Source organism: Haemorhous mexicanus, chromosome 14, assembly GCF_027477595.1.
Source record: "Haemorhous mexicanus isolate bHaeMex1 chromosome 14, bHaeMex1.pri, whole genome shotgun sequence".
NCBI classification, from domain to species: domain Eukaryota; kingdom Metazoa; phylum Chordata; class Aves; order Passeriformes; family Fringillidae; genus Haemorhous; species Haemorhous mexicanus.
The window spans coordinates 4588913-4608582 of NC_082354.1; the positions used below are offsets into that span (position 1 = coordinate 4588913).

Sequence of the window (19670 nt, forward strand, 5' to 3'; positions counted from 1 at the left end):
GCTGGGGTAGCAGGGTGCTGCAGAGGGAAAAGGAGGTGAGATCCAACCTGTAAGCACTAAGCATGGTTTGGGTTTGCTTCCCTCTTCACCAGAGCCTCAGCTGGGAGGTCAGCAGCCCCTGGAAAATGCAGGCAGGGATGTGTGAAATGGCAGTGACCCAGCACAGCCCAGAACAGGCAGCAGGAGAGCAGCTGTGCACACCTGACAAGCAGTGACGTGGGAGGGGCTAGTGCATCTTGCCTTTTACTCCCTCCTCTGCTATTTTTTTCTGGCTGGGGCTGGCCTGAGATTCTGTTTGTGCCAGGGCAGCAGGGACTACCCACAGCTCATCCCACATGCATGCATGCCCTCCTTCCCCAAAATGATCCCTCTGTCTGATGAGAGGACCTCTCTGGATCTCCAAGCAGCTCAGCAGACCCTCTTCCTTCCACCATCCCTTTTCCTTGAATGTTCCTTTTTCTCTGTAGCCTAGCAACTCAGCACAGACTCAGAATATTAACAGCTCCTGTCCCCACACACGATCTTCTCCAGAGGCCTGAAAAATGTGATAGCAGAGAGGCTTAGAGGGGTAGGAGCAAACATGAGAGATGTGGGGAACGTGCAGGGAGCCTCTCCCAGCATTCAGAAACAGCAGAGCCATTCAGCTGTCGGATCTGCCACCTTCACTTAACGTGTACATAACATATAGAGCTATTTATAGCCCCATTTATTTACATATTCAAATAGCAGCACGACACGCAAGCACTCGTATTTGGATTTAGGTTCTATATTGAGGTACTGGCACTCTGGCACAAAATACATTCTCTGTTGCTGGGTGCTTTAAATGTATATATGACAGGATGTCAGAAGGTCAGATTCTCAAGGTCTAATTTGGTTTTCAATCAAATCAGATGAAGCTTTCACTTGGGGAGAGAGCTACCTTAGCATTCTGCAGTAATCCTCTCCAATGCTACAACATTGCTGTTGAAACAGGTGGCAGTTTGGAACATTGCTCACAAATAGAGCCAGCTTTTTAATACATATATATATATATATAATATATATATATAGGCTGGGGGAGTTTTGCCCATGTGAAAACATGAATAAAAATTTAAGCAAAGCTTGGGAGCAGGGGGAAATTATCCCAGGCATCTTTCTGCAGTAGGAATTCTAACTACTACAGGAATGCTGGGGTGCAAGCTGAAGTGGTTCATACCAGCACCATACAACACTGACATGTTCAGAGCTAAAGATAACTCGGCTGCTAGAGGAACAGATGGAGCACTGCAATGCATAGCCCTGTTCAGCTGAAGGCACGCTGCAAAGCATCCAGCCACAGCCTCTCCTCCCCCCCAGCACGACTCCTCTCCTGGCGTGGGGTGCAGGCACCTCCCCAGAGCTCAGGGAGTTCGGAGTGTCCCAAACAGTCCTGTTTGGGAAACTGCCTGGAGAGCAGAGCATGGGAACTCTGCTTCTGAGCACTGCAGCAGGCTCAGCTCAGCCCTCCCGAGGCTCAGACGTGTCCTGAGGGCTCCCTGCTCCCTGGAAAGACTTGTGGCATTCACATTCTCTGAACAGAACAGACATAACTCTCTCTCACAAGATTTTTCCCGAAGAAGAGAGAACAATTCTTATCCCTACCTGCTGCTCCTGTTGTTTTTGCACAGGTGGAATGTGTTAAGAAGATTGTTTACCTGAAGTGATTTGTCAATTAAATTCTACTAAAGATTGTTTTGATTCATTAGCCAATCACTGCAAGCTGTGTTCTGGCTAGCTCAGACAGTCACAGGGTTTTTTTTAGTATCTTTTCTATAGTATCCTTTTAGTATCTGTTTAGTATAGTTGAAATATAGTATTAATGTAATATAGTACAGTTTTAATAAATCAATTGTTCAGCATTCTGAATCAATGGAGTCAGATGCCAATTACTCCCTGTGTCAGGGGCACCCTGAATTGGATAAAGACTCACACTGGGGGATCACTCTTGACAAGAATTGCCACCAGGTTTTGTTCGTGCTGCAAACCCCAAGCTCTGGGCTGGGAATCAGCCAGTTCACCCCACAGCTTTGCTATAATCCAGAATTTCACATTGTGCAGACAAAGAGATTCTGCAAACTCTCCCATTAAGATATCAGGTGAACACTGAAAGGCCCCCAGGCAGAAACAAGCAGAGTAGAATAAAAAGCTTCAGGGGCAAGAGAGAGAATCATTCCCTTGTCCAGCAGTTCAGTCATTCCTCAACAGAGATCTTGCTCCAGCAAGCTTCCCACAGTTCACCTCCTACTTATGGCCAAATCGTGCCATTTGGCCAAGAAAAATATCCATCCAAGGTCATCATTAATGTTGAAAAAGTCACAGCCCATCAGCACAAGCACAGGGGAGCCCTTTTTGGAGAAGCAGTGGAGCTGTCCCCTCACAGGAGGAGCCTCAGGCTGTCTGGTGGCAGGACTGCTGCTCCACCAGGCTGCTCCCTGCTCCACAGGACCCGAGTCCTTGAGACCTCTGTCTCCAAAGGAATTCCTGGGGCTTTGTGCAGATCCAGCTTCCAGCTGGCCACGGCATTTGGAGAGCCTGCATGGTGATCTTTGGCTTGTTACTTAGCAACTGGACTGAAGTAGTAGTGAATTCACTGGGCTGTCACTGCAGTCACAGCAGAACCAGGAGCAAGGGCACGGGGAGAGCTCTGCCATGGGAATGGGATAACTTGTGAAGCATTATGGAAGGCAGGCGAGATTTTTCCCTTCTACAAGCTGCCATAAATGCAGTAAATATTGACATATGAGTCACACTGACCTATTTTCTAGCTTTTAAGCCAGGACAGTCTCTTTGCAACTGATTTCAGAGGCAGTGAATGGGGAGCACTTCAGGCTCCTTCACGAGTTCACTTTATTCTTGACTACTTTATTCAACCCCTTTGGAAGAACCATCCCCATCTTTCAGGCAGACAGGGGACCACTCCTTGTTTAAACTTGATCCCCCAATCCCCCCCCACCACCCTGCAGAGCACCCCTGAGGCCAGATGCTTTTCTTGTCCTCACACTCTATCTCAGTCCAAGGGATGTTCCAGCACAACCAGTGGGAATTCTGTTAAAGAAGGGCATTGTGTGGAGTGAGCAGGTGTCTACACCTGATCCTTGGCTTTTTAGGCTGTGTCAGTGCTGGGGAAAGTCACCCTAAGCCTCAGCACTCACAGGATATCACTGCTGCAAGGATAAAAAATCCTAATCACAAATCTAAGGATGGCAGGTGAGGTGTGTCCCTTTGCAAAGGTATTTCTGGAGCTCAGTGGATTTCTACTCCTGCCCTCTCTCCAGACAAGCCACAGAGCAGGCAGTTGTGCCTCCTGCATGCAAACAAGAGCATCTAAAAGCTGCCAAGTCCAGAGTGGTTTGGAGGTTGCCCTCCACCCTGCCACAGCCATCTTTTATTGCTCCAAACATCCCTCCAGCAGCAGGAAAAAGCATCAATATGCTGCTGCTTTCCCTCAGCTAGCCAAGTGGTCGTGTGTCTCCCACTTCCCACCGCTGGAGAAGTGAAGTGAGCAGGTCCCCAGGGTGCCTGTGTGACTGATGGGTCCCTGGGTCCCCATGTGTGGGACCCATCAGTCCCCATGTATGCCTGTGCCTCCCCTGGTGACTGTCCCCTCCAGGAGGTGCAGTTTCACCTGTACAGAAGCAGCACTGCTTGATTTCCCAGCCATGCCATGCACTGCAGCCCTTCACACCAGGAGCTGTGTGACCCCAGCAGAGGAGGGCACAGGCCCTTCCAGCCCTGAAGGAACCTTCCCTCCCAGCTGCCTGCTGCAATACCCTGGTTTAGCTCACACAGAAGCCCCTTGTGAATAAGAAAAGCACAAAACCCCACCTGCCCATGCCTGAAGGGATAGCACACCCAAGTCAGAGCTCTACCATCCTCACCATGAACAGATCAAGACTCATAGAATCAATAAGGTTGGAAAAGACCTCGAGGTCATCAGGTCCAATCTTTGACCAAACATCCCCGTGGCCACTAAACCATACCACACACTGCCAGACCTGCTCAGTTTTTGAGCACTGCCAGGGATGGTGACTTTAACACTTCCCCGGGGAGCCTGTTCAAATTCTTAACCACTCATTCAGGGAAGAAATTTTTCATGATATCCAACAAGAATGCCCCCTGAATCCTTCTCCACCAGCAAGGCCCCACAGCCCTCTCTGCTACCTACAATATTTCCATCCCAGGAGCCTCCAGCAGTCCAGCAGGACTAAATCCCCTGCAGCACCATGACAGGGCACCAGCTGCAGCTCAGCACCAACCTCCTAGCTTTCCCATATTTTGGCAGTCCTAAATATTCAGCAGCCTTGAATATCAAGATGTGATGTATTCACACACTCAGAGTTTAGATATCACAGTGTCACAGGGCTGGGGATACCCAAGGCTACAGAGAAACATTTGCAGCACTGGAGTGTCGTGTCATACTTGTATCTCACAGCACATAACTCCAGAAAACTCTGACTGCAGGATTTAAGTGCTTTAACCTTTGCTTTTAAAAAACATTTGGATACCCAAGGACATAGAGACTGAGAAGTATCTGCATGTCATTTCTCCATTGAAAAGAGACAGCAACAAAACAGAATGTTTTCAATTAAGAGTAAGGAAAACAGTGACACATTTGAAGAGAGTAGATGGTACTAAAAGGCACTGCATAATAGTAGAACTTTCTTCTTTAAAATCTTGGTTTTTAAAGCTCAAGGCATCTACAGCAATGGAAAATCCTTTTCAAGGGCACATTGCAGCAAAGTTGGGTTTGTCCAGTATTGCAGGTGTACATATATTCCAGTGAAAATAGAACTGCAAAGATGGTTCAGGACACATTCCACCACAAAGTCAATTTCAAACATGCCCAAAAGATGGAAAATTTGATGTAGTGAGGAGAGTGATGCCCCACTGATGATGGCCTAACAGGTTGTGGGATGAACTGTCCTGGTCAAGAACACTCTTACACAAAACCTGGTCCACTTCATTTTGGGTTAAAAGCCAATTGAAAACCCTTGCAGCTCATGGTTGTCTGGAGACATGCTTTACATCTCTTGAGCAGGGAAATCTGCCAAACCAGACAGCTTGTTTTTGAAGCAAGCTTCGAGAAGTTGGGCAATAACAGCCACGATGCTTCCTGCTGTAACCTCCAAGAGATCCAGTGCCAGCACCAGAGCAGTCACTCCACCAAGGCACAGCCTGGCAGCAGGGGCACAGGGCTGGAAGTAGTGAGCCATTGGAAGAGGTTGCCCAGAGAAGCTATGGCAGCCCCTGGAAGTGTCCAACGCCAGGTTGGATGGGACTTGGAACAACCTGGGGTGGTGGGAAATGTCCTGGTTTGGAATGAGACAAGCTTTAAATCTCTTCCAACCCAGACCATTCTGAAGCAAAACACTGAGGTCAGCTTTGCCAAGCTCCATGCCCTGACCCCTAACCCCTCCCCACTGCAGGCTGTCCCCCAGCAAAAGGAATTGGCAATGCCACAGGCATCCTTCCTTGCACAGCCCTATTCCTGCAAATGTTTTTATCTGGAAGCCTTGTTTCCTACACTAGCCCTCTGCAACAATCCTCTTGTAACTTTTCAACTTGTCACCAGGTTTATAAAACTTTAAAGCTGGTGCTATAACAAACTGAAATGATGTTATTGCAGATGTAGGAGAGCATCTTGGGATGAATAAATTATAGGAGGCACAAAGAAATCATGACTATAATGGGTGGATGCTCCGAGCTGTCTACGGTGTGCAGACACAGGAGGGAGCAGGTTTAGGACTGCACAGATCATAGGGCAGGAAAATTGAAGCCTTATGAAGGGTAACCTCCTCTTCTTTCAAATGCATACAAAACTTCTGGTAGTTTTCCTTATTGAAATAGTTCATTAATACTTCAAGGGAGTCTGAACTGCCTGGTGCTAGAAAAATACATCCCCAGAGATTGCTTAGAGAGGGAAGAGGCTGCTTTGGAAGGATTAGTCCTTGTCTAGTCCCACCATGCAGGAATATACAGCACACCCTGAGCAGGCCAGTCCTCAGCTGGATGGAAGGACATCCTGCAGTGGGGGAAGACCTGCAGCTCTTTCTGAAGCCATTGGTGCTGGACACCATCAGAACTGCACCCCCAGAAGCAGACCCTTGAGATGAGTGACTCTGGGCAGCATTCAGGCCACAAAGCACAAGGACAGACACCCCTGCTCCAACTGAGTGTGACATGAGGTCCACACTGCCAGAGCTCTTCATTCCCCGGCTCAGAAACGCTGCTGGACACTCAGTAACCTGGCACCACACCAAGAGATCTGAAAGTGTCACTGCCCCCATGCCACTGCACACCAACAAGAGTCCACAAACACCTGCAGGTTGTTCCCGTGATGCCTTAAGCTTTAGCTTTTCTATTTTCCAGATCCTGCCCTGCATTAGTGTGAAGCTCTGAACTCCATACAGAGTGGTGGGAAGCTCTCTTCAGTTTGGTCAGACAGAACAATCCTTCCAGGCCTGTTCCAATCCATCACAGCCTCAAAAAATACAAGCAAAAGTGAATTGGGGGGAAGCAAACTGAGGGAATGTGACTTCATTACCTGAAGCTGTAATTGGGGAATAAACCTCTGATATGCAAATAGACCAAACTTATATTAGCCCAAAGAACTCGTGACCACCATCCACCCGGGGTGTAGCCTCTGCCAGGCTCCTGCACTGCTCAAGGTGTGCCTGTTGAAGGCCTTTGATAAATACCCACTTTTTTATTTGAACTCTCTCTGGCCTCTGCTCTAGGTTGTCACTATAGGACACAAAATAACACGATGCGGACATGCAGTTCTTCCAAGGTAAAAAGAGAACTTTTAATTTCTGACTCCAACATTTATAGATTTCCAAAAGTGGCAGTGGATTGGAGAGTGACAGTGCCACCTCTCCAATGACACTGCACAAACCAACAGTCCATCAAATTTCTCCTCCTCCATAAGAAATGCAAAACAATGAGTTATTTACATAAAGTGTGCAAGGAAGTTCCTTACAAGAATGTAAACATCAGAAGGCTTGGAAGAACTTAAAAAATCAGGGCGACACTAGGTAGCCATCCCAGGCATCACCCTGCTCACTGCAACTCAATCCCAGGTCACCTCAAAGGGGATGGGCTGGGTGAGCTATCCAGGAGACACCATCCCTCTGTCCTTCATGGCTCACCTGAGCTACTCAACAGCAGCAGGAAGACGTTCCTCCTCCCAGCCTGCCTTCAAATCCCCAACTTGCAATGTGTACAGGAGATGAAAAGACTCCAGTGAGGCCTTTCATCTTCATGGATCAGCACTTCCCAGAGGGTCTGCCAGTCAAATGTGCCCTCCCCAATACCTATTTGGCCTGGCCCCTGGCATCCTTCCCCAGACATTTCAATTGATGTCACTGATCTTGGCTCAGCAAATAATCCTTCTAATCACTGACAAGAACAGAGGCTGCAGCTCAGCATTGCTTGGCCATGCTGAGGGGTACACAGCAAGAAAGCAGCACTCTAGAAAGTGAGCTTGAAACTCTGGCTGACCACACACAGGCAGCAGCTGCCATGAACTAGGAGGAGACACTTTTTAAAACAAGGGCTGCAGTTTTGGTCTCTCATGACTGGGAGAAGGTTGCCACTGTACTTTTGGACACCCTGCAGCCTGGCATGGCACAGGATCTGGGAATGGCCCTCGGGGAGCTGGAGGTGCATCAGCTGTGGGTGTCAGAACACACATGGCATCTACAGACAGTGCAAAGTGTTCTGTGTGTCAGAGTGTCTGGGAACAGCCAGCAGGAGGACATAACTGTGCTGCCTCCTCAGAGAGCCCTGTGTCCTCCAGGACAGGGATGTCACCACGTCTTCACTTTGGGAACACGGCTCCCGTGGGAGTGAGGGCAAGGAGTGCTCGTGGATGGAGCTGGATTGCTCCACAGCTCCACAGCCAGCTGCACTGCTGTGGAAAACAGCTTTTGGAAGCATGCAATGCCTGGTCACCGACAGCACTTGTTCCCCCCAGCAGGCAGCCAGCAGGCGCCAGGAGTCCCAGGGAAAGGCCTGGGAGAGCCGGGGGCTCTCTTCAGCCTGTCCAGCCCCAGCATCAGGGCCATTGTTCCCAAAAGGATGTCTGAGGATTAATTAATTATCCTACAAGGGGTAGTAAGTAATAACACTCCTTGTGGAACAATAGAAGCTATTTGGTCGCCATGACAACCCAGCTTCACTTGTGTGCCTTTAATTTATTCATTGCACAGTTCCTTTCCCAAGCACACATGATGCCAAAAAAATGCCTTGTTTTTCTTGCCAGTATCCATGTCCAGAGCAGGGGTAAAACACAGCCCTTTCCCCGGGGCATCTGTCACAGAGAAGAATGATGCACATAAAATCCCTTCAGCCTGGAAACTTACATCACATGAGAACTCCTCTGCTCCCTAAATGTTTGTTCTTTAAGATGATTCTGATTCTTAACCCCTTTTTGAAGCTGCCTCACCACGGTGCTCAGAGGTCTTGATCCTGAATAAATTCTCACCTAACAGCCACCTCATCTCCCATCCCCAAACCTTTCCACACTCTCTCCCCCTGCCCCAATCTATGCAGGAAAGATGAGCAGGACATTTTTCTTGTCAAACAGAGAGCCAGGAGGGATAATCAAACGCCTAGAAGTGACATTCCTTCACATCTACAGGAGCATGGCATGGACAGTGGTGCCCAGCCTGACCACAGCCATGCCACCACCATGCCACCACTTAGTGTCCATCACTGTGCTGCTCAAACTCTGCAGGATCCATAGCAGCACGTGGAGGAAGGTCTATGACAGGAAACCTGTGCATCACAGAGAGATTATTACTGTTATTATTATAACACTTGAGTGCCAGAGGGAGCAGGGGCTCACTGCAGTGGGAGAGCACCACATTTACATGGCAAGGGCTGGAAAGTGCTGCTGGGCAATGGCACTGAATGCCAGGCCACAGCTGCTCTCACCTGCTGGACAAAGCACTTGATCAGCCCCTGTAGCCCATGGACACCTCTCCAGCAGGAGGTTCATCTTGCACCAGCCTCTGCAGGGCTCAGCTGCCTTCACAGAATGGTCTGGGTTGCAAAGGACCTTAAAGATCATCTTGTTCCAGCCCTCTGCCATGGCAGGGACACCTTCCACTGTCCCAGGCTGCTCCAAGCCCTGTCCAGCCTGTCCTTGGGCACTGCCAGGGATCCAGGGGCAGCCACAGCTGCTCTGGGCACCCTGTGCCAGGGCCTGCCCACCCTCACAGGGGAGAATCTTTTCCTAAAATCCAATGTGAACCTACTCTCTTGGTCTGAATCCATTCCCGCTTGTCCTGCCACTCCAGGCCTTGTAAAAAGTTTCTCTCCACCTTTCTTGTGGGCTCCCTTCAGGTACTGGAAGGCCACCCCTAAGTTGGCTTTATTCCAGGCTGAGCAATCCCAGCTGTGCCAGCCTTTCCTCCCAGTGGAGCTGCTCCATCCCTCTGATCCCTGGTGCCTCCTCTGGACTGCTGCCAGCAGGTCCCTGTCCTGTGCTGGACAGAGCTGCTCAGGCTCACGGGGGCAGTTGCTACAGCTGAGAACCAAGCCCTCACCCCCTCCCAGTTATGTTTGTGCAAGTCTTGGTCTTAAGGCACAAGCCCAGAGCCCAAACTGTCCATCCTGGCTCTAGCAGGAGGGTGACATTCGCTCCAACACCCCAGAACACCCAGGTCCAAGCTGAGCCTGGGGCAGGAGATGACTTAAAGCTGAGCTGTGGCCTGACAGGCAAGATAGATGGATCTAGGTTAAACCATCTGGCCCTGCTAAACTGAGCCTAAACTCAAGCACAGCTAGAGTGCCTCTGAACCCAAATCTAGGGCCACACCCACTGCCCAGTGTCACTGTTACTGGAGTGAGGTGCCACAGGTCATGCAGAGAATTCAGGTGAGGGTGGGATGGTGGCAGAGTCAGCAAAAGGAACTTTCACTCAGGAACATAAAGGTCCATGGCTGGCTCTTCCCCCTGGGTCATTCCAACATGAGTTCAGGCTTTTCAGGCAGCTTGGGAACAAAACCAGCTGGTCAGGTTGTGTCACCTCCCTCCTCAGAAGAGCTGGTGGGCCAGGGAAACTGGGCAGGAGAGGCCAGAGACAGAGAAACGGGACAGGAGCAGGGGCAGAGCAGGATTTTAATTGACCTGAACTGCAAAAGCTCTAAACTGGCCCAGCTTCCTCCTGCACAGGCCAGGAAGGGAGGAACTGGACAGGAGCTGCCAGGAGGCTCCCACCAGCCTCCCCCTGCTCTCAGCCCCTGGGAAAGGAGCAGAGTCTGGAGGAAAAGCCTCTGGACAGGAGGGAGAAAGATTGTGTTGTAATTGCCTAAACTTGCCTATGTCCTCTGCTTGTTGCTGAGGGCTTCTGAGGGACAGTCCTGGATGTGAGCATAAACCATGACCAAAGTAATGAACAAACTTCACAGATTTCACCCCAAACTATTGCTACCTGAGCAGATAATTTTTTAAAATAAATACCTTTTTTTTTTTTTTTGTTCACAGTGGTATGAAAAACTCCAATCTATCAATGCCACTCAAAACTAGATTTCCATTAGAAGCCTCTCTTTCCAGCACAGATCTCCAAGGAAATGTTGAATTACTATCAGCAAATGAAAACTCACTGTTTTTAACTTGGTAGGGACTGACCATAAAGCCATCTTTGTATCAACCAAAAAAATACAATTCACATCTGCTGTTTTAAGGCATAAGCTTTTCTGACCTGGGGACATGTCCCTGCCACCAGCATAGAAGGAACAAGAATCTACTCTGGGTGAGATGAGAGGGCACAAGCTCCAGAGGTGCCAGCAGAGATCCAGATGCCTCCAAGAAACCACTGCCTTGGAAGTAAATCTCAGCCAGAAAATGGAAGAACATTTTACAGCTGTTGGTTTTTTTTTTTTTCCCTTTAATTTCTTTTTTTCTTTTTCTCTCTCTTTCCAAACTTACCATGTTGACTTCAGAGATCTGGTCAATGCTGGAGATGTGGATGCTCATTCCCACTGTGACAGGGTTACCTGAAACACAAATTGGCTGGGTTAGGACCACATTCAAGTCCTCCTCTCTTCTCTGCAATATAGGAATTGCCTAGAAATGCGTGGATTTGATTTTAAGCAGCCCCACATTCCCTGAGTATCATGGAATTGAATGTGCTCAAGTGATTCGATTTCTCTCACTCCCAGACTTACACTCACCCCAAGGAGTAGTGCAGCCTAAGCTTGATAGTTTTTTTAATTCTGGAAGTTAATTACCCCCTAGTAACACAATTATCTCTGGTTATTCCAAATAATCCCTTCAGAGACCATGAGCAGGCTCCTAGTGGGCTCACACAAGGTGGTCCTGATTGACCACACAAAGAACTCAGCACCCAAGGCCATGCAAGCCACGGGCAGGAAACATGCCCCAGCTCACTCCTCCATCACTCTGCTGGCTCTGAGCACTCAGTCTGAAAGTCCCAAGTGAGTTTTAACACCCAAGGCACCAGACAAGAACAGCAAAGAGATCTATGAAGTGAAAAAGCAGCATTTGTAAGGTGGCTTTTCAGAGCAGAGCTCGGATTAGAGAACAGGGCAGTCCTTACTGTGGGGTTTAAGCCATGTAAAAATTTAAAATTAGATACACACCCACTACCAAACCCAGCAAAAACCCTCCTGCAGCTGGAAATGGAATTTTGCACGTTACCCCTCCCCTGCTCAGGCCCACAACCCCAAAGGCAGAGCACAAACCCAATCCCACCCCAAGAAAATCCCCTTTACCTCACACATGCAAGGTGGAAAATGATCCCTTGCAATGCATCACTAGAAAGGGAAAGGCAAGCAGTTGTGCCACTCAAGGTATTAACTCTTCCATGCACTCATTAGTAGATCTAAGTGCTGAAATATTTACAGATAATCATGGAATGGCTTAGAAAGTAATTAGGAGATTGGGGGAGAGGGGAGAACCACACAACTGGAAATGGAGTGATTTTTTAATTATGTGTTACCAGAAGTAGGGAAGCAGTGTCATTAGGGGTGCCTTGTGATTGGGTGTGCTGTTCACCGAGACCCTCTGCTGCAAATTAAGCAGCATTATCCTTTAATGGAATATGAACAACACTGAAAACATCAGAATCAACCACTGTAATTAGGCCCTGCTATGCAAATCTCCTTAAAGAGGCAGTGCAGGCTCCAGCACCCCGGGCTGGCTGACAGGGTGCCTGAGGCAGGGGAGCTCAGGAGACCTCGTGGAGCCTCTGAAGATGCCATCACAGCCACACTCCCAGACACATCTTAGCTGTGCTCATGCCTTCATCCTTCACAAGGGAGCCAGGTGGGAAAATAACCAACAGTCACGCCAGGGAGACACGATCCTCCTGCAGCCTCTTTGTGCCAGAGGCTGACACAGGCACAGCAAAGCTTTTAAGGAAGTCTCACTTTGATAGTTTGTCTTTTTTTTTTTTTGCCCTGAAATCAGGGCCTTGTGATAGAAGCCATAGCAGGAGGAGGAAGTCAGAGCTGCCCTGAGGATCTTGCAGGCTAATTAGTTACAGGAGAGTCAGGGCCACGCACAGGGCTGCAGCAGAGCCTGGCAGAAGCCACATTCCCATTCCAGAGCCTTTCTGCCATGCAGTGCTGCTCCCTCCAGGAGTGCCCCACTGCCTGCTTGGCCTCCAGCCTGTCCCCACCAGTGCTTGTGTCACTGTGGCTGTGCATGCCCTCCTTCCCCAGCACCAACCAGGGCTCTTCCCCCACTGAGAGCAGGCTGGGTGGTTGGAGCAGGAGAGCTCTGGCAGTGGGGACACACAGATATCTGTCAAAGCCAGAGCCTGTGCAGTCCATTCTATGCATGCAGACAGTTGTGCTGTGTTCATCACCGTGGCATCCGAGTGCCCGGGGTCATGCAGTGACTCAGAGCCAGGGACAAGCTCCAGAGCTCCCCTCTCCCAGCTCCAGGAGCAGCTCTGGGCTGGAGGGATCAGCTCCCTGCAGAGTCAGCAGGGCTCCTCTTGGCACTGCCAACTCCTCCACATCCCATCTATCCGAGAATTTGGGAGGCTCCGCTGCCCACCTGCGAGCCCTGGGGTGTGCAGCCCATGGGCTCCTGCGTGTGACTGTCCTACAAACAACAAAATTCAAGCCCTGCCTTTACTGCACCTACTTCCTCTTGATGCCAGGGAAGCCATTTCACCTTCCCCAGCCCCGCTGGCTCCCAGTCTGCTCAGGACAGGCATTCAGGAGCATGGACACAGCCAACACTAAAATATGTCCTGACTCTCAGTGCAGCCCAATGGAAAACCAGGCCAGCTGGTGCCCAACATTCAGACTTTAAGTAGTACAGAAAAATAAACAAAGGACATCAATTCTGCCAATGTTAATAGCTTCAGGCAAGAGGGATACAAAAGTAGGGTATTTCAAATATGGGATAACGTCATCTGTAGATTTGTCCAGAAGAGACAGAACTCTGCATTTGTGGATCCAAGACAGGGCAAAATAAGTAAACCTGATATTAAAGGCCCATGCTTTTATCTGTGCCTTGCCAGTGGGTACAAAGAACTAGACTTCCTCCCCTTAAAGGAAAAGCTTCTGCCTGGGAAGGGTTTATAAGCAAGATCACGAGTGAGGGAATGTGAGAAATTCTGCCAGTTTTACCAGTGAATGGCACCCTCACACATCCCTGTTTCTCACCACCACTGGAGAGTTCACCAACATTTTGTCCTGAAGGTAGTTTGATGCCTGAGAATAATGCACTCAGGAAGTTGGAAGGGAAGCAGACAAAAGAGTTATAATAAAACCTGTCCTTTTTCTGCAAGTGATACTTGTCAAATATAAACACAGTCAAAGTAGAGAACAAGTTGTGCTAATCTGCAATATTTTCCCAGCAACCAGTTATTACTTTCACATTTTATTTTATAATGCATCAAACCCCAGCACCTGGAGTCACGTTGCTAACAGAAATAACTCAGCCCAGGTGTAGAGGAAAGGTTGTGTTTCCAAGCCTGTGTGTGCCTGCACTCCAGCCAGAGGTGATGGCAGCCTGGACTGGGACATCTCTCCCAGAACTCAGCCTGGTTCAGGGCTCACTGAAGACAAAAGCACAAAATTCAGTGAAACAGGGGGTGATCACTCAGGCAGCTGCCCGGAGCTGAGGTTCAAGCTGTCCCCTCTTCACTCCTACCCAAGGAAGTCAACACTAGAGCAAGCTCAGGTTCCTCTGCCTTCAGATCTCTAACTGCAACTCAGACACAGCCACAGAGACTCCAAACCAGTGGGCAGGTGAACTGAGCTGCATTTATGGTCCACTGAAGCCACATCATTGTTATGAACTGCAGCCAGTGCTTCAAGGTTCCTGGTTCCTGCATTCCTGACCACGTGGACTTGGCCCTGCTGGCAGAGCCGAGGTTTGCAGTGCTGAGGGACAGGGATCAGCCTGAAAATTACCCTTTAGTCTGAACTACAGGAACAAAGGCATTAACAGGGTGTCAGAAATCTCACAGCTTCCCTGAACAATACCTTCCCACATTTCACTGCACTGAAGGCTTTTCCTAGATATCCAAACCAAATATTCTCTTCAGTTTAAATGTAGCTTGGTCTTATCATTCCCCCCCCCTCCCCGACAGTGAAAGAATGAATCAATCATCCTTCCTTAACAACAGCTTTTATGTTCTGAGAAACCATGACATCCCCCTCCCTCCCCCAGCCATACTGCCTTGTCTAGATTAAATGCACCTGATTTCTTCAACCTCTCCTCAGAGGTCATGTTTTCTAAAGCTCTGACAATTAGTGCTGCTCTCCTCTGGCCTTTTGCCAGTTTTTCTACATCTCTATTTTAAAGCCTGGTATCCACAAACCAGCCACTGAAGGAAGGATACACTCATAGAGACAAAAGAAAAAGCAACATCTCCTGTACAGAATCCTCCTAAAATCACAGAAACATCTCCAAACCCGCTGCAGCCATCCTGGGAGCTGCTCACTCTGTGGAGGAGGTTGGAGATGGCAAAGGGACAGCTGAGCTCCTGCCACTGGAACGCATCACGCGTGCAGCAGGAGCGAGCACAGCCCTGTCTCTTCTGGACAAGAGGAGAAATTATTCAAGACAGCTTTGTGCATGAGCCTCAGCATTCCCTGCTTGCACCCTGCCTGTGGCATCACCAGTCTCTGAGATCCCTGCAGCAGCAGGAAAGCTGCTTTTAGGTCTTCTGCTGAGTAAACAAAGCCAACCAGAGAAAATCAGAGGCTTCAGTTACTAAACCAACATATAGAACAGGTCTGTGCCTTACCCTGCAAAGGTAAACACCCAAAGCCATGAGATTCCACCCATGCAAAGCCCTGCTCCTCACTCCAAACCCTCCAGAAGCTGAAGGGCAGCCCCAAACCAGCCAGTCCCAGACAAGGTTGCCCTGCACTGTCTGGTGGAAGTGTTTCTGCACAGAAGACTGGTGCAGGCAGGCAAGAGGAGGGCCAGGTTTGCTGGTGAAGGACCATGGCACCACCAGGCCTCTCTTGCGTTTTCAATGACCCCCACCCAACAGGACCAGCACTTGGGGCAGTCTCAGTCTCACCACAGGCACGACCAGCACACAGCCTGTCATTCCACTGCCAGGACTTTCCTTCCAGTCCTCACTCCACGCTCCTCAACGAGGCAGGGGCGTTCAGCCTTCACTCGTCCTTTCTGCAGAAAATGGCTCACCCAGGCTGCTCCTCTGCTTTGTTCCCAGCACTGGACCTGGGGGCAGCCTGGCTTTGTGTTTACAGCTCAGAGCCAGACCCACGTCATGGGCTGGTTACACAAGGCCTGACAGACGTGGTTAGTTGGGAGCCAAGAGCTCCCAGGTAATTGGAGGTGCAGAAGGCAGCACATCCAGCACTGGGCTTGTCGCTGGCTGAGGAGCTGCTGCCAGGATGAAAACATTCATCCTCTTCATAAATCTCCCTCTGGCCCTCCCAAAACAGATAGCCTTGAATCATTTTTGGCTGATGGACTAATTAGTCCTGTACTGTAGTTTTTTGAAACCACCCAAAAGATAACTCAGAGGCCAGCCTGTTGTCAGGACACTCAAATTTGCTACACTCCAATGCGGGCAGAATGGAAATGCTCCTGGGTTTTCAGCACACAGGAAGATTGCAAGAGGAGCTCACAAATTGCTGTCTGCATAATAGCTGTGCTTACAGATCTCAGGACAGAGGCTCTGCTACAGCAGTGAGAGAACATCTAAAAGATGCCAGCCCAGCAGGCTACACAAGCCAAATCACAAAGAAGTTTCCCAACACTGATTTTCCCGTTCCTTTCCTTTTATTTTAGCTTATGTACAGCATCAAGCACAAACTCAGTTTAGTGTTAACGTTGCTTGAGGAACAAGAAAAGCTGACCATGTATCATGAAAGCAGAAATGTTCTGGGAATCACTTTCATCCAGCACCTCTGATTTGCAGTGACATCTAGAAGCACCGAGTTCAGCAGGGTCCCTTAAGAACCTACTCAAACTTTTCCAATAAAATCCAGGTTTAAACATCCATTTAACACTTTCCAATCCTTTTCCCACATGGTTTTTTCCACTCTTATTCCATGATCTCTCCCCAAAACACAGCCAGTGCTGTGCATTTCTTCTGCCTGGTTTAGCACAACAGCCAAAACCATCAAACACATTCAGAGGCTGATACTGGAGCTCTCCCTCTACTCCCAACAGGTCACCCCATGGAATCCCTTGGATTTAAAAGGGCAAAGCCCTCCATGGCCTTACAGTGTTGTACATTACCAGAAGGAGAGATGGTCTCAAGGAAAGTTAGCAAATCTGGCATTGGCTTTTTTGTTGGGGGGAACAGGTTTTATGAGGGATTTGTCACTGCTGAGGAATATCTCAGTGGGATTTTGGAGCTAAAAGACAGGGTCCTGGCCTCCAGGGTGTCTGGGGATGTCAATGCCTGCTCTTTCCCCATGGATTCATGGCTCTGCAAGGGCAGGAAGGATATCTACCACCACTAGTTCCCATGGAGATTGCAGCTGCTCTCCAAGTAGGTCTGGTAGAAAACAGTTTCTTGGGTATTTCTTAGGTTTCCTTGGTATTTCTTAGGTTTCCTACATTTTCTCATACTCCTTTAGGGAGTGCCTGGCCCTTTTTACACCGCTGAGCCAATGCACAGAATGAGATTTTGCCTAACCCTGGTGTGGTTTCCATCCATTTATACCACACCAGGCACAGCACCAGCCTGTGCAAGGAGGATAATGAGGATTCCCAGCCTGTCCCATTGTCCTCTCCTGGCATCCTGGCATTGCCACCTCATCCAGTCAGACAACTGAACTTGAAATATTTATTTAAGAAAGGGGAATAGTAGAGACTTCCCAAGGAAAATGCCAAGTTGGAGGAAGTTCTCACCAGGATATCAAGGACAGCACAAAGGTAGGATGGAACATCTAAGGAAGGGTAAAACCACAGCACAGCTGTTGAGCAGACTTTTGGAATAACCAAACACACCCATGGTGCAAGCAATGAGGCTCCTGTTCAGTGAGGAGCCAGGAGCCACAGCCCTTGCAGAGCAGGCAGGGCTGACCTCTGTTCCTGCCAGCACTGCTCCCTGAGATGCTCTTTGCAAACACACAGCTTAACCTGGATAACAGCAGCCACAGTCCCAGCCTGTTGTCACATGAAGCCTCCCTGTGGACCTGAACAGTCACAGAACATTTTCTCAAGCAAACTGTGCCTGCTCCTGAGCCAGTGCTGAGGGATCCTTCTGGAGGAACAGTGCTTTCCCAGGGCAGATGCAGCACCCGTTCTGTGGCTGTTCCAGGGGAAGCAGAGAGTTAAGGAGCACAATCTGTGAGGCACAGTGGATTACCTAATCTATCTCATGGGTATTTTTAATGGATTAGTGGGTATTAGAGTGGGATATTGCAAATATCCCATGGAAATTTGGAAGTGAGAGAGAACAATCAGCTGGCTGCAAAAACAGTGTAAAGGTTGTCCCAGAGGGATTGAAGGATTACAAAGGAAGCTAAATCAAGGTTGATTTTAAAAGATGTTAGTAGACAGCTACCCAAGCTGAATAAAAACAAAGTCTCAAATGTACAGGCTTAAAAATGGAACAAGAGAGTAGACACCATGCCTGACAGCATCTGGACTGCCAGTGGACCCAGTCCAGCAGAGCACTGTACACACACACACACACACACACATACACACACACACATGGGGCTGTCAGCATTAAAAAGCAGTTACTGACTACTCAGAACATCATCTGTTCTTGGAAGAGGCCTAAGTCAATATTCAGGAGATAGATTTTTAAAGCTGTTTCATCCTCAGTCTTCCAACAGCTTCTGCTTGTGAATCTCTTGCCCAGGTGATGCACATTTGGTAAGGTAACAGCAAAGCAAGAGGAAAAGAAGTTCTCAGGTTTGTCACGCTCTAATTTAGAGACACACAACTGCATCACCTCACCAGAACTCACCATCATCTCCCTGGCATTGACCAGTGGGTCCAAGCAATCAACTCTATAGGAGCAACTTTACCAAGAGGACTGTGTGCCAGCTCCAATCCATCCCTCAAAGCTGGCAGTGCCCAGCTGAGACAACGGCTAGCTTGCTTTGCAGGGGTGTCACTGCCATTGGAGCCTTTGGTGGAGCAGGGACATGGCAGAAGGTGGATCCAGACCTGACCCTTGGCAGATGAAGGCAGTGCTCCAGCTCCTGGAGGATGGCTCACCTGCCCTCCCTGTGTCCCCAGGGCACCCACAGGGACCAGCTCTGAGGCTCTGCAGCCTGCAGGGCACACACTTGGTGTTCCCCTGTAGGATCCCTCTCTGCAGAGCTGCCACTATGAAATACCACATTTCCCTGTGTTTACACTGAGCAAATCCCAGGAAAGCAGAGAGACTGAGCATCCCAGGTCCCTCCAGCTCTTCTCCACCAAGAGTAGTAGCAGGAGGAGAGTGGGGCTTGCCAAGCAAGTGCCTGTTGTAGACTGACAGCAAAGCAACACAAGGAAGGTTTCTTCTCCCCAGCAGCAGCGTGAGGCATTGTGCCCACGCTCATCAGCCACCCCCACACCGCTCCACCTGAGAAGACTTCCCTCCTACCTCTGTCAGGATCCTGGCAGGCAACTGCATCTCTGCAGGGGCCCTGCCAGAGCAGCCCTGGGGCACAGCTTTGCCCACCTGGGAAGCTCTGGTGGACTCAGGAATAGCCCAGTCCTTCTGCTTTTACTCAGAGCTTATGTTTGCCCCACCTCCTAGAGCCACCAGGGCACTGCCAGAGATTCTGCTCCTCCAGCTGGGGCAGGCTCAGAAGCCTTTGGCACCCTCCTGCTCCTCCTTTCCCAGCCCAGCACCTGCTTTTGAAGGGGGAAGCTCTTCAGAAAGGATTGCACACAGACACAAGAGATTTTGAACACCTGGGTGCAAAAGTAAGGGTATTTAACCATGTACCAGAACACACTCACCACAGGCAGCTGCCCCATCTCCATCTCCCCAGGTCGGTCTCTGAGCAGACCAACCCCCAGGACTCATCACAGCCTCAAAAATACTCTTCACAATGCCAAATATTCCATCTCTGTACCAGTTCTGGTGCTACAAGGCCCACAGAGGCACATGGGTTTTAAAGCAGGTTTAGGGCTGAATCCCAAGTGCTGGGATCCCTCCCCCAGCATCATAACACTCCTTGCAGAGCCAGGAGGTAGGAGTGCAGCAAATTACCTGGAAA

General features: G+C 49.4%; 1 protein-coding gene across 3 annotated transcripts in view; it reads right to left on the reverse strand.

Moving 5' to 3' along the window:
• LOC132333699 (gamma-aminobutyric acid receptor subunit beta-4) overlaps positions 1-15709 on the reverse strand; it is a 55207-nt gene extending 39498 nt beyond the window's left edge. Inside the window, exons 1-2 of one of the 3 annotated variants that reach the window (XM_059859055.1) lie at positions 15542-15709; positions 10954-11021 (exon numbers count right to left, since the gene is read on the reverse strand). In XM_059859055.1, coding sequence (XP_059715038.1) covers positions 10954-11001 — 48 coding nt within the window. In that variant the 5' untranslated portion in view covers positions 11002-11021; positions 15542-15709. The remainder of the gene's footprint in view (positions 1-10953; positions 11022-15541) is intronic. The other 2 variants (XM_059859052.1, XM_059859053.1) reach the window with 2 other exon arrangements.
• Positions 15710-19670: the final 3961 nt, after the last annotated feature.